This window comes from Papaver somniferum, chromosome 8 (genome assembly GCF_003573695.1).
Source record: "Papaver somniferum cultivar HN1 chromosome 8, ASM357369v1, whole genome shotgun sequence".
In the NCBI taxonomy this organism is placed as follows: Eukaryota; Viridiplantae; Streptophyta; class Magnoliopsida; order Ranunculales; family Papaveraceae; genus Papaver; species Papaver somniferum.
The window spans coordinates 99,029,290-99,042,245 of NC_039365.1; the positions used below are offsets into that span (position 1 = coordinate 99,029,290).

At 36.2% G+C, this 12,956-nt stretch overlaps 2 protein-coding genes across 4 annotated transcripts; one reads left to right on the forward strand and one right to left on the reverse strand.

The window, feature by feature from the left end:
- The first annotated feature begins 212 nt into the window (after positions 1-212).
- On the forward strand, positions 213-8,176 carry LOC113302252 (uncharacterized protein YNL011C-like). Of its 3 annotated transcripts, XM_026551141.1 has the most exons (14): positions 213-465; positions 592-708; positions 809-941; positions 1,586-1,682; positions 1,915-1,958; positions 2,666-2,822; positions 2,971-3,042; positions 3,734-3,817; positions 4,979-5,080; positions 6,003-6,050; positions 6,272-6,397; positions 6,993-7,085; positions 7,484-7,694; positions 7,851-8,176. In XM_026551141.1, the coding sequence occupies exons 1-11, from the start codon at positions 267-269 to the stop codon at positions 6,299-6,301; spliced, it is 1,083 nt and encodes a 360-aa protein (XP_026406926.1). In that variant the 5' UTR covers positions 213-266; the 3' UTR covers positions 6,302-6,397; positions 6,993-7,085; positions 7,484-7,694; positions 7,851-8,176. The 3 variants fall into 3 exon arrangements, with proteins under 3 accessions (XP_026406926.1, XP_026406927.1, XP_026406929.1); XM_026551142.1 differs by lacking the exon at positions 4,979-5,080; XM_026551144.1 differs by lacking the exons at positions 4,979-5,080; positions 6,003-6,050; positions 6,272-6,397; ... (1 more) ...; positions 7,484-7,694; positions 7,851-8,176 and adding an exon at positions 4,686-4,735.
- A 115-nt stretch (positions 8,177-8,291) lies between these two features.
- LOC113302253 (senescence-specific cysteine protease SAG39-like) lies at positions 8,292-9,762 on the reverse strand. The gene is made up of 2 exons (XM_026551145.1): positions 9,156-9,762; positions 8,292-8,966 (listed from the first exon to the last, which is right to left on the reverse strand). The coding sequence occupies exons 1-2, from the start codon at positions 9,601-9,603 to the stop codon at positions 8,374-8,376; spliced, it is 1,041 nt and encodes a 346-aa protein (XP_026406930.1). The 5' UTR covers positions 9,604-9,762; the 3' UTR covers positions 8,292-8,373.
- Between the last annotated feature and the right edge of the window lie 3,194 nt (positions 9,763-12,956).

A 12,956-nucleotide genomic window follows, 5' to 3' on the forward strand; every position in this document is an offset into this window, starting at 1 on the left:
AAGTCTCCCAAATTTCTACACCAGGACCCGCGAGCTAAGCCTCGACTTACGTGCAGTGCAAATGTATAGTTCTTGCAAGCCATGTCTTTGCTAACTGCCACAACCACAATCTAGATGAAACTTAACCGTGACTCACGCGTTTCGAGTTAGGATAAAATCGGAGCACTAGCGGGTCAGGGTCAGACCAAATATAGTACAGAATCTTACAGATGTAAAGGTTAGGTAGTCGAGGTCGTGAAGTTTTCGCGGGAGTGAGGGGAATCACAATGAATATGGCGGACAATTGTTTGGGTCCCCCACTGATTTGTAAGTCCTTCCCGCTTTCTTTCTCAATTCCTTCTCCCAATCCTCTCCTCTTCAGATTCTTTCCTCCTTCTCAAATTTCCAGATCTCTTAGGTCCATGGCTAACCCTCAAGAATCTTTTTCGAAGAATCAGATTCAACCTTCTCTGCTGGTTTTCTCAGGTCTCAAATCTTCTTACACATGATAATCTTCTGATTCTTTTTTGGTTCATTTATTATTTGAGTCACATTTCAATTTTTTTGTCATCTTCTGGTGAGAATTTGATAAATTTTATGAAATTGTTTCAGGTGGAACTGCATTTAATGGTGTCGTCGAAGAGATGAAAAAGTTAACAACTCGTGTTGCACATGTTCTTCCTGTTTCTGATGATGGAGGAAGTACTGCAGAAATTGTTCGTGTACTTGGTAATCTTTAACAAGTTAGATTTCTTCCAATTGTATTCTGATGTTTGATTGTATATGAATCGATGGTTTGTTTAAGGTGGTAGAAAGTGATTTTGTATAGGTGGTCCAGCTGTTGGAGACATTAGATCGAGATGCTTGAGATTGTCAGATGAAAGCACTTCTGAAGCCCTTGCTGTACGAAGATTGCTTGGACACCGCTTACCTCTTGATGGAGCACAAGCTAGATCAGAATGGTACAATCTAATCTGCCTTTTCCTATTCAAACTACGATATGTTTGTTTGGTTTGAAACATGAATAATGTATGATGAGTTTCGTTCATTCAATTCGTTCAAGACTTTATCCTCCACTTGATGTCTGCTCAGTTTGATGCTTAACCTTAATGCACATTTTTTCGCTATAGTTTTGAAAAGCCTAACTCTCTTATGTTACTTTCACTTCTTCCACTTCAATGTGGTTAGGTTTGAAATACATGTCATTTTGATTTTGAGCCAGGTTTCGTGTTGTACTCCTTTGATTGTTACTGTTATTGGGAGGAGTTACCAATTAGAGATATCTTTATCTTAACTGGTCAGCGAATGCAAAAATTACGATTTGCTTCTTGTTTAGCTTTTTAGATTGTAATGTTTTAAGTAGTCATGTTTAGCTTGATTAAGAAAAACACGTGATAAATGTTTTACACAATTATTTACACTGAGAATTTCTTGTGGTTTCCTGTTTTTTCCTAGCATTATTTATCTTCTTCGGCCGATTTTATGTAGTGGTGTTATCAACTCAAATCATGTCTTTAGATCCTTATTTTTAGATTTCTGTTATTGATTTGCTAGGTTCTGTAATGGTGAACTGTTGAATTAGTGTGCTGAGTTCAGAATTTGACAGGTATGACATTGTAGAAGGAGAGCACTCTCTATGGAATGGTGTATCGAAACCCTACCGAGAAACCATCAGAGCCTTTTTGGCTTATATCCAAAATCAGGTATCCGGTTTTCGATTTCAGTTTGAAGTTGAAAGGAAGTTTTACAAGATCCACTTTTAATACCTCCTTGTTTGAGTCTCTCGCTTGGTGCGTGTAGTTTTTTCTCAAATGAGTTCTCTTTTTCCAATTTCCATTGCGATTATGTTCAATGACATGCCCTTCTAGTTAGTAGATTTTTGCTTTTTCACGACCCTAATATTTGACGCTTTCTGATAGTTGTCACGTTACACAGATCCTCCGACGGGCAAGTGAATTGTTTTGTTTCAGCAATGGAAGGTATTATTTTCCGCTTGGATGGATCAAACTCAGATTGTACTTTTACTTATCACAAAATGATACCTTGCTGTCTGGATTGTGGTGATAACTCCTTATCATTATTATACCGGTCATCTCCACTAAACTTAGGGGAGGTAGTTGAGTTGGCTATGGAGTAAGAAAATCTATGAAATTAATTTCAGTTTTGTTAGGTAGTGGATTTACACTTAAAGGGCTGATAGAAGCTCTATGGAGGAATGGTTCATAGGAATTGTTATAGATGTTTGAGAAACCATTGAGGTTGTTGTGGTCTTGATTTAATGCCTGGGTGGTAAAATGGTTCCCTTTTGTGAGGCAGCAGATTACTTTGTACAGAGTCTAGAGACACATTGATAGATTTAGGGTATTAGTAGATTCATTGTTGTCTGATGATGTTTCTGGTTGTGGAAGCCTATAAATGCAAGAAAACGTAATACTTTAGGACAAATAAAAGCAGTAGATGTTATTTGAAAAAAGAAAGAGATAGTTAAAGCTTGTGTACAGGCTGCAATAAAAAATGACACACCCATGGCACCTCTGTACCTCTTAATATTTTGCTTTTCCGGGTTTCTGTAAGTACCATATAATTCAAGAGTATTACATGCTTTATATTACCAAAAGATTTCCATGTTGAATTGCGCTCTTCCTCTTGGGTCATTGCTGGGAACTGACTTCCATTATGCTTGCAGCATTGGAAATTTTTTCTTTGCAGGTGCCCGAATATTCTTCCAGTCTTTAGATGCTGCAATATTCTTGTTTTCACGTGTTTCAGATATTCCGCCAGAGAGTCTCGTTCTCCCTGTGATATCCACAAATGACAGACTTACGTTGGGATGTGAATTATGGGTATGGTTCCGGCTAATGCTTTTCATCCTTTTCTCATAAATTTTTGTTCCAAATGAACAGTTAACACGTTTGTCGATTACGGTAATCATACTTTTTCATGTAACTATTCTGAAGTTTGTTTCTGGTTTTGTAACATTTTTGTGTTTAGGATGGAACCATAATACGTGGGCAAAATGAAATATCCCATCCATCTATTGGATCTACTCAACCTGTTGATAAGGTATTTCACAATTTTGTCAATAAATTATTATTCTTTTTTTCTTTCTTCCTTGCTCTGTTTAAATATGATGGTATTTTATCTTAAATGAGGTATCGACAAATTTCATGTTTACTCAACTATTTTAATCAAGTGATGGTCAAGTTATCAATTATAAGCCATATTACCAAAGAGCTTCCTCAGGCCTCAAGTTCATTTTATCTGCTTGTAGCCGTGATAGTACCATATTGAGCAGTATAAGCATCTTTTGACCCTAAAAAAACAAAACGTTACGAACCTTGATTCATTGTTTCTTTCGTGGTCATGTTTTTTTTTATCTGCTAAAAATTCTGTTTGATACCCTGTTCTTTACAATTTGTTATTACCTAAAGAGACGGCGTGCAATAGCCAGCAATAATCTTAATTTGATATTAATGTTGCATATCCTGCATGACTTTTTGCATTAAGATATGTCAAAAGACAATGACTATAAAAAGTTGCTGAATTATGATATAGTGGTGTTTTTTAGTTGGTGACTGCATACTAAATTTTATTGCAGACATTATTGACGACAACTTTTTTTTCTTCTTTATATTATAATTCTCGAAGGAATCAGCTTTCAATGCGCATAAGCTATACCTGATACCTCTATAGATGCTGTTAACATAGTTATTCTGTCTATAGCTGCTTATTTCATTGTTATTCTTATGGGTAGAAAGGCTCTTCAGTTCCAGCATTGCCTTCAAGAATAAAGAGAATATTCTACATGTCAAGCGAGGGCAGAAACTTGTTACATGAGGTGAAGGATTTTTATGGTTTTTGGTTGCCTGAAACCTTTTTTTTTCCCTAGAGTTCTTATATTTTACACAGGTCAGGTGAGACTCACCAACTTCCTATTAAATGTACTAATCTTTGGGTAACACCTGTCCATGTGTTATGCCATTACCTGACGCCCACTCTTATTTACTAAAAGCAAGTGAGTTCCCCACTTTTAGAACCCCCCACATCAAATTCATTGACAGTTCTATGAGGGGCCACGCCTCCCGCCTACTTGGAAGAAAATCCCATTTTGATTTCACTAGCCTAAACTGATTACTATATCTGTAGTCTCCATTGGGACAATACACCTCTCCAGATCTTGGGCACACTACGTAGGAGAAAATGAGTTTGGAAGGGTAATATTGAATAGAGTTAGAGTGACTTCTTGGAATAATTAGGACGCGACTAATACCTTTGAAATCTTCAGTTGATTCTGTCTCTAATTTTGAAATCCGTTTTCTAGTGAAAATACATAGAAAATCTGTAGATAGAAATTTTACAAGAAAATAGAAGGGATTTCTGTCTTTTAGTATAACTCATAGGTAGTTACACTAAAAGACAGAAAAGATTATGAGACAGAAACCCTTTTCATTTTCTTCGATTTCAGAAAACATCCAACAATTCTTATGAGGAATTTTTTTATTAAAGCTGAGTATCATTTTTAAGCTACAAAAAATTCTTAGTTTCCGTTTCTTCCACATTGCTTGCTTTAGAATGAGTTTCAGTTTGATAACTGTCCTTTTTTTTTTACCATTTACGAGAGTCCTCTGAACAAAAATGGCATTGTAAACCTTCTAAATCGTAGTTGTCTTCATCATGCTTAAGTTTCTTCTTGTACTCATTTCCAGGAAGGGGAAGTCAGCAGCGGAAAACTTTAAAATGATTTAGTATGAGCATGTTTGGGCATTTAGTAGTGTTCTGATTCAAAATGGTTTTCTGTTTATTAATCTGTAAATAAGGTTATTTCAATTGTACGCATTGAAAATATAAATATAATTTAGCTTTCAGTTATTGCGGTAAACTATGTCTTATGCTAACCTGCATTTGTTTCCTTTCAGAAACCAATGGTTCAGTTTTTAAATGTTCTCATGGTTTTTCAATAGCTTGCAACCATTGATACCCGATTATTTCATTTGATTAGGTCTTCGCCTCAGTGAACCCTAGTGTTCTGGAGCAGTTGAGTAAAGTGAACTGCATTGTTTATGCTATGGTGTCCCTCTTTACTTCGGTTTGCCCCTCACTGGTGAGCTTCAGTGACCATATATTTGATTGTTTATGATGCATATGCTCAATACTGCCACAATAAATGACCAAGCTTTTTGACAGTTGTCACAGTTCGCTACTCCATACTGGAGTCACCTTATGTGAAGAGTTCTAATTTTAGCTGGTTTTCTTATTCAAACTATGACCATATACCGCAATAGTATATCTTTTGTACTGTGTAAAAAACTTCAAATGTGTGTGGATCACTAGTATTTTAACATTACTTTGCCTAATTCACTGCTTAGCTTTTCCATGTAAATATGATATGAATATTGACACAGAATCCAGGATTCTGTGGAAATGGATGGTTCGAGACTTCCACATGGTTAAAAATTCTTTTAAGAAACATCATAATTTATGCTGATAAAAAAACATTAAATTTAGAAAGGTTACAATCGTCTTTGCATGGTTCGAACCTCCTTTAGTGACGTCACATATTTGGTGCACATGTACAAATTAGCACACACAATTAGGCATTCAGTTATGGTTGTAAGGTACTAAGGATTTCCTGGTCCATTTGTTCAATAAGGCCTCCCTTTGTTAGGATGTCGGAAGGTGAAGTCCTGTGGTGGTTGGCCTCTCAGGACTTTTATCATGTGATCATTTGGCCATGGGTACACTTTTAGGCATCTGTGTGTTTTACAGATACTAAACATGACCAGAAACTAAAATGACAGATTGATACAGGATACATCACATTTTTATTTTATTTTTTCTTATGGAAGCCAAATTTGTCAAGGATCCTGAAACTGAGGGGTATATATACAATTCCCTAATTGATATGATTTACAGTCCTCTGAAGAGGAAGTGGTGTACTCATTGGATGCTTATTTTCATTGGCATAAAGCATACTCTTCTCTTCCTTCTTTTTTCCATCTCTATTTATGTCTGGAAATATGTAGGTTTTGCTTGGCACTGGGGAGGTCATTTCCTCGAGGTCTTGTCCCAAGGTATTTTTTTTCTTCCATCATATGCCATAGTGTTTGGTTGCCCATTCAAACTGTCAAGAGTTCTCTGGTAATTCGTGTCTTTAATAAGTCGCGGTAAATTATCGATGATAAAATTCTTTTGATTAAGGAAATTTATCACCTTACCTAACAGCTTAACTTGTTCGTAAGAAGAGTCAATTCACGCAGTAGCAATTTTTGTTACACTGCTTTTCCAAATGCAGGTGTTTTTGTTGAATGGTTCACATGATTGAGAAACTAGTGGTTTATCTGCCTCTGGCTTCATTACTGCCATTACAGATGCTTTAAATCGAACTTATGGAGACCCTCAAAATTGTTTGAAGAACCCTGTGAGTGAACATATTATCATTTTTATTCTTTTATTCTTTTTATTTTAGCATTTGCTCTCATATACATTTTTTTTTGCCGAATTCAATTTACTTAATCAGAATACTTTTTTTGAAAAATATATGATTCGACATAAATTGGACTAATGTTGATACCTTAGGCCTTCAAATACCAGCTTAATTACTTTCTCATGTTGATACCTCCTTCGACGAAATGGCTTTCTTTTTAATAAAATGTTTTTGATTCGTTCTATTTACAAAATTGGCAAGCGTTAACATGCACAACCTTCAAACACTGAAAGTTTCGAGGTATAATCAAGTTTTAGCTGCCTGATATATTGTACTGCTAAGTCATGCCTTAATTGAAATTGTGTATATGTGAAGATAAATTGATGTAATTCATGGTTCGGCACATAAATGTTGATCTTCTTAAGAAGTTTCCTTCCTCTTGTTTTATTACAATCATTAGTATCACCACCGTGTTTCTTTTGTTACGACAAATGGGTTCTTTAATTCCTCAGTTGGTGAATTGCATATCATTATGTCTATATTATAAATGCATCTTATCCGTAACTTGCAAAAGTCATTTTCCGTGCAGCCAAGTCAGTACGTAAATGCCCTGTTGGTTCCCAAGGATGGTCAAATTCCAGTAGATGTTCAGAGTTTGTCTAAGCAAGGAATCTTTCATGTGGTATTGTGCACTTAACTTTCAAGTTAAATTCGTTGTTACTACATAATATTCATGCGTTTGCCATTCTTATCCTTTTCGGATCAGTGTAATTGCAATCTAGTTCATGTTTTTGCAAGTATACTGTCGGTTTTTAAAACGTTAAGTAGATTTTCTGCTTGAATTACTTTGGACCCTTTTGTTGCTATAAATTGTATGAATATGCTGATTCTTTATCTGTCTCGCATCTGTATCTTTCTGCAATCTGTTCTCTAAAAGGGTGTGCTTTAGCCAGCTAACAAGTATTAATCAGTTTAGAGTGAAGGTTTTATTTGTCAAGTTTGAACTCTTGCTTGGCTTGCTTGATGATAAAGTTCTCTCTGTTGAATGCAGAGAAGTCCTGATTGATTTCCTTTCTGCAGGTAACTGTTGACTCCATACTTGATCCAAGAGTGGGAATAATATTTAACCCCAAATCTTTAATACAAGCACTTGCAGACCTGATAACTGAATACAACAGTCCACATTCTAGTGAGGTTTAATTGCTGTACATAGGATTCTTGAGTGAGATGGAAAAGCTGATTGCTGTATGATCTCTCAACAAACATATTTCGGGTATCACTTCTCTCGAAGGTATTTTCAACGCAACAGTATCCGTTTCCGTTCTACTGACCATAAAGTTAAAAAGCTTACTGAATTTTATCAATCAATTGAACATATTACAATTTCGTTTCCATTTTGAACAGTCAGGAATTCTATTTTTCCTAACAATCTTGTGTTCCACTTTAGGTTCTGTTAGGAATGCCCTATTCTGTTAGAAGGCAAACGTGCATAAGGTACTGGCTTACTGCAGATATTACAATAATGTAATTTCTGTGGGATATCTGCAACATTTCCACATTACTTGGCAAGTATTTCTCCTCAAAGTTTGGATTTCGAGTTCTACAGGCTTAAGCGGTAATTTTTTCTTGAATAGTTGTTTGTCCCTTAAGTATTTAGAAGTTAAAGCATTCCTAATCCTGATTCGAGAAAGGTGTCATTGATGTCCACCGTGTCTATAAATCCGTGAATTATGACAGCATACTAACTCTTGAATCATAATGTCTTCTGATGTATGTTAGTTACCAGTGGAATGCTCTGTATATTTTCTTTCCAAGTTCATATGTTTTCAGTTCTGAAACTTATAGGTTAGACATCCAGCACATTCTTTTTCCAGAGAGCAGTTTGTAGTATTTATTTAGTATAACAGAAGGATAAACATAGATATATCAAGGGGAAATATCCATCTACAGTTACATTTCTTCTTAATTACTTATGCAGTTGGGTAGGAGGCTTCCATGGCAATACCACATAAACCTTGATTAGCATCAACATCTCTTTGCATCCTTATGTATCCGTTCTCACCCCATGAAGTTCCCCATGAATTCTTTACGAGCCAATACTTAGTTCCATCACTATCAGTCCCGTACCCTACTGCAGTAACACCATGGTCTAATTCGGTCCCACAAGTTCCTGTGAATACCCCGCTGGAGTAAAACTGAAAGTCCTGGCCACTGGCATCAATGGCAACTGAAACAGGTTGCTTTGAAACGGCCTTCAGTAGAGATGCCTCGTTGTTAGCTGGCACATCTTCATAACCATTGATTGAGGCTGCATGGGTGTCCGCCTTCTTAGTGTTGCAGCTTCCATCGACTCCGTTGTACGGGTAGTTAGCTTCTGTGGTGAGACCTTGGTTTTCTTGGATGAATTCAAAGGCGTCATCCATTAGACCACCCTCGCAGCCTTGATCTTCACCTTTAGTATCACAGTCTACTAACTCTTGTTCAGATAAAGAGGTTAGCTTACCAGTTGTCAGTTGTGTTATACCTTCCATGGCTGCCACTGCAGAGAATGCCCAACAGCATCCTGTGTTTTGTTTCCACAAAATATGAAAACTTTAAGTTAGGGATCAATTTAGGAATTGAAGCCAATTTTGTTCTTTTGCATAATACTAGTAGAAAAGAATACACATGCTGCGCATATTGGTTATATGCAGATTTTCTGGGGAATTTTTTTAGCGGAGGTACACTATATATGGAAAATGTTGTTACTTACCACACTGTCCTTGGTCCTTAACTGGTGTTACAGCTCCTTTCTTTCTCCAATCCATGGTGGATGGTACTGCAGTAACATTTTCGTACTTGAATGCTGTTGATTCCTGTGAACTTCTTCTCCATGACTTCTTGTATCCATTACGAGAAGATTTAAATTCTTCAATGGTTTGATCTGCAAACTCATTGACACTTAATTTGTATGGTTTGTTTCCAGCATTACTGGACTCGATATGTTCAACATTGGCCTCGAATATATTAAAGCGTTTCTCCTTTTCAGCTTGGTTCTTATAGACTTTCCCATATTGAGTCATCCATCGTTGGTGTCTATCAACCATGGTTGGCTCATGGAGTAGTACTGTTCTACTTGACATAGCTTGAGAAGCCCAAGCAGCCAAAATGATGAATACGGCCATAAACATAAACTGAAAACGGGTTGATGACGAAGCCATAGATAGGATTCAAGATTGTCTCGAGAAAATAATAAGTTGGTAACGGTGTCTAAAATGTGAATTTATTACGTTCTTTATCTTTCAAAGTAGTTGTGGATGCTTTCAAAACTTGATTTGGTGAAAGTTTAATAGAGACGAAAGAAAGGTTTTCTTTTTTAATTTGAGTTGTCACAGATAACTGCATAATTTTTCTGAATGTGGTACATAATACGTGCCGGGCAAATTGAGTTAGAAATGATTATTATATCAACTTGGAGGTTCTGAAAGTACAATTTAGAGGTTTTCCTGAAAGTGCAATCTAGAGTTTTTCCCTTTTAATTTACAAGTATCTAAATTACTAGACGACCATAATTTTGTTAGTTTGCGTTGTGCATTATTATGTCTTCCACAACAAGATTTACCATTACAAATTTTCTGAAGTAAAAGAGTGTCTTGATAGTTGATACCCAGAATCATTATGGGGGTTTTTAGATTTCCTTCAAAAGATTCTTTAGGATGAAACCTAAAGCGTTGTGTAGTTACCCTCGCTTGGTAAAATGCTGAAATAATTTGCAACGATATCGTTATAACAATTGCTAGCTTGTGTTAAATGTTAAATCATAAAGTTGTCTGAACACGATAATCCAGATGTAGTTAAAATCATAACCACTATGATTTAGCAATTGCTAACTTTTTTGTTTTAACACCTCCCATGTTTTTATTTTAATCTAGTTAAATGATAACCTCCTTGATTTAGCAATTGCTAACATTTTTTGTTTTAACACTTCCCATGTTTTTTATTTATTTTTTTGCGTTTATTAAATGACTAGATTGTAATTACACGTGGGTACTTCTTATCCACAGAGTCGACGAGTACAATTTGATTAAGAAAGCTTGGGATCGTCTGGTCCCAGATTTTAGTTGATGGATTTCCAACTTGACTTCTATCGACAGGATGACCGGCTAGGCCATTTGCTGCCTGGTTTCTTTCCCTGTGGTTGTGCCAGATAGCTTTATTTCGACGACCATATCTGTTATATACTAGAGAGGTGTATCAGGAGGGCTAACGAATCGAAGTAGAATTTTTGAATCCGCTATTTAAACAGAACTTTTGGCCATTGTTGTTCTGAATGCCAATAGCAAGGCCCAAGTTTCAGTTGTGCCATTGCCATCATCGTTCTCGCCTCCGCATCCCTGCAGATGAATCCTACTCCCACCATATTCAGGTGATCTGTGGCTGCCCCATATGTGTTGATCTTTATTCAATCCATATTAAGGGTGAACCAGCCGACTGAGATGGTCGTCGTTGTTTTGGTGCCACCTAGTAGGTTATAAAATGGTGGATTGCCCGGTACTAATGGAGTCAAGGGTTTATTTTCCCCAGGAAGTATTCCTGTTGTTGATTTAAAGCCCAAGATATAATTCTCGCCGACATTGATTGCTTATGGTGATGTATTAGCTCATTTCTAGTTATCCATAAAGATCAGCATAGGAAACAAAATGTAGTAATAGTTAGGGTCGATTCCTGAAGTAGACGAGGGATGCTTGTTTGAGGAGTTATATATTTGTAGCATAACGGGTTGGGTTTGGCCCGTCTGAGAGCCGAGAGGGAGGGTATTCCAAGCTGTAACCGCTATTGGGCAGTGAAGGAGCAAGTGAGCAGCTGATTCTGGTTTGTTGAGTATGCTCACAACATGTTTGTTGATTATTACTTTGCTCACTACAAGTTTTAAACCAAATTCCCCAGATTTTAGTTTTTCTCACTAGTAGGCTTCAACATGGATTGTTTCTTAATCCTTCTCATGTTCTTCATCCTTGGATTGACAAAATAATCACCGACAATATAATCAAGAATAAGAGGTTGACCTAAATTCTTACCTAAGTGGGTTGTATGTTGATTAGCTCCCTTGAAACCGTGCAACATATTTGTTATTCTCGCAACTTTCGTATGTAGTTTGTTGATATATTCGACCCTTTTCTTGAACATGGAACACTCGCTGTAATCATGGCTTATGTGATTACAGTAGGAACATTTGATGGATGGCATTGGCCTGTTTTTTAGCAATTACATGGTCACTTGTTACATCTACAACCTTATGAACAATATTATCCCTTTTTTCAATTGAGATTTGTCTTGAAACGAATCAATTTGGAATTTCACAATCTAGTGATGTATCATCATCTATTCTCTTTAATGAACGACTGTTATCAACCAAATTATCTTGATCAAGATAGATGTTTCTACAATCCTCGGTTGTATTATCAACCTCTGTTGTAAAAACTACGTCATCAATTTCTTTTTTGTAAATCTAGTTGTTTGATGATTCAAATCCAGTTTTGTAACCAGAGCTCTATCACTAGCTTAGTTTCTTAGATTTGGAGAATCTTTGCAAATATGCTAAAAACCTCTACCTGTAGCATTGTGACTCATATTCATCATCTTCTTCTTCTTCTTCTTCTTCAACATTTTTGTTTTTGGAAAAAACACGATTATAAGGCCTACTTGAGGATGACAATTATTTATAGGATCTTATGCTTGTGACCCATATAAGATCTCTAAATTTTCATATGATAAGAGACATTGTTGAATCTAGTGCTTCCTCACATCCGTCCTTTATATTCTCACAAGTTTCTTTAGCCTTGAAGCACTTTGTTTTCGACAGGAGAACTTGTCATTCTTATGGCTTTAAAGGTTGTGCCTCTCTCTTTTTTGGATTGATGCTCTTTATAAAAGATCTATAGTTTACCGAATAGAGTACTTCTAATCAATGGTGCAAAAGAATCATCTGCTCATATGATCATCTGCTTCTTAGACTCGTATATTATCCATAATGATCTTAGACTTTCCCGCACAACATCCTAATATGAAATGTTTTTAACGAATATGAGGCATTTACAATCTCAGAGATTTCACAGTGAAATTCTTCAAAGGTGTCTTCATTGCTCATAACAAAGGTTTTTCCAATAACAAGCTAAGGCTTAAAGTCTGGCATCTTTCTCAGAAGTATCCCATTCGAATACTGTCCTAACATCATCCCAAAACTCTTTAGATGTCTCACATGTTGATACTTAATATTGAAGATCCCGAATTATTGCATGGATAATAGTATTCGAGCAGTATGAATTCTGCTTTGCTAATAAAGTTTTCTTATAATCAGACTCTCCCATCTCTTTCAACCTAGACTCCATTATTGAGCTGATTTTGAGTATTATTGGGTGTTCCTATCGCTTAACAACTAAAATTTAAACATTAAAGTCACATGATCATAAGAACGATTGCATCGTAGTTTCCCACCACAAATAGATCGTACCATAAAATCAGAGAGGTATTTTAATTGAGGTTGGTTATCGTTAGAGCAGTGCTTAGTCAAACT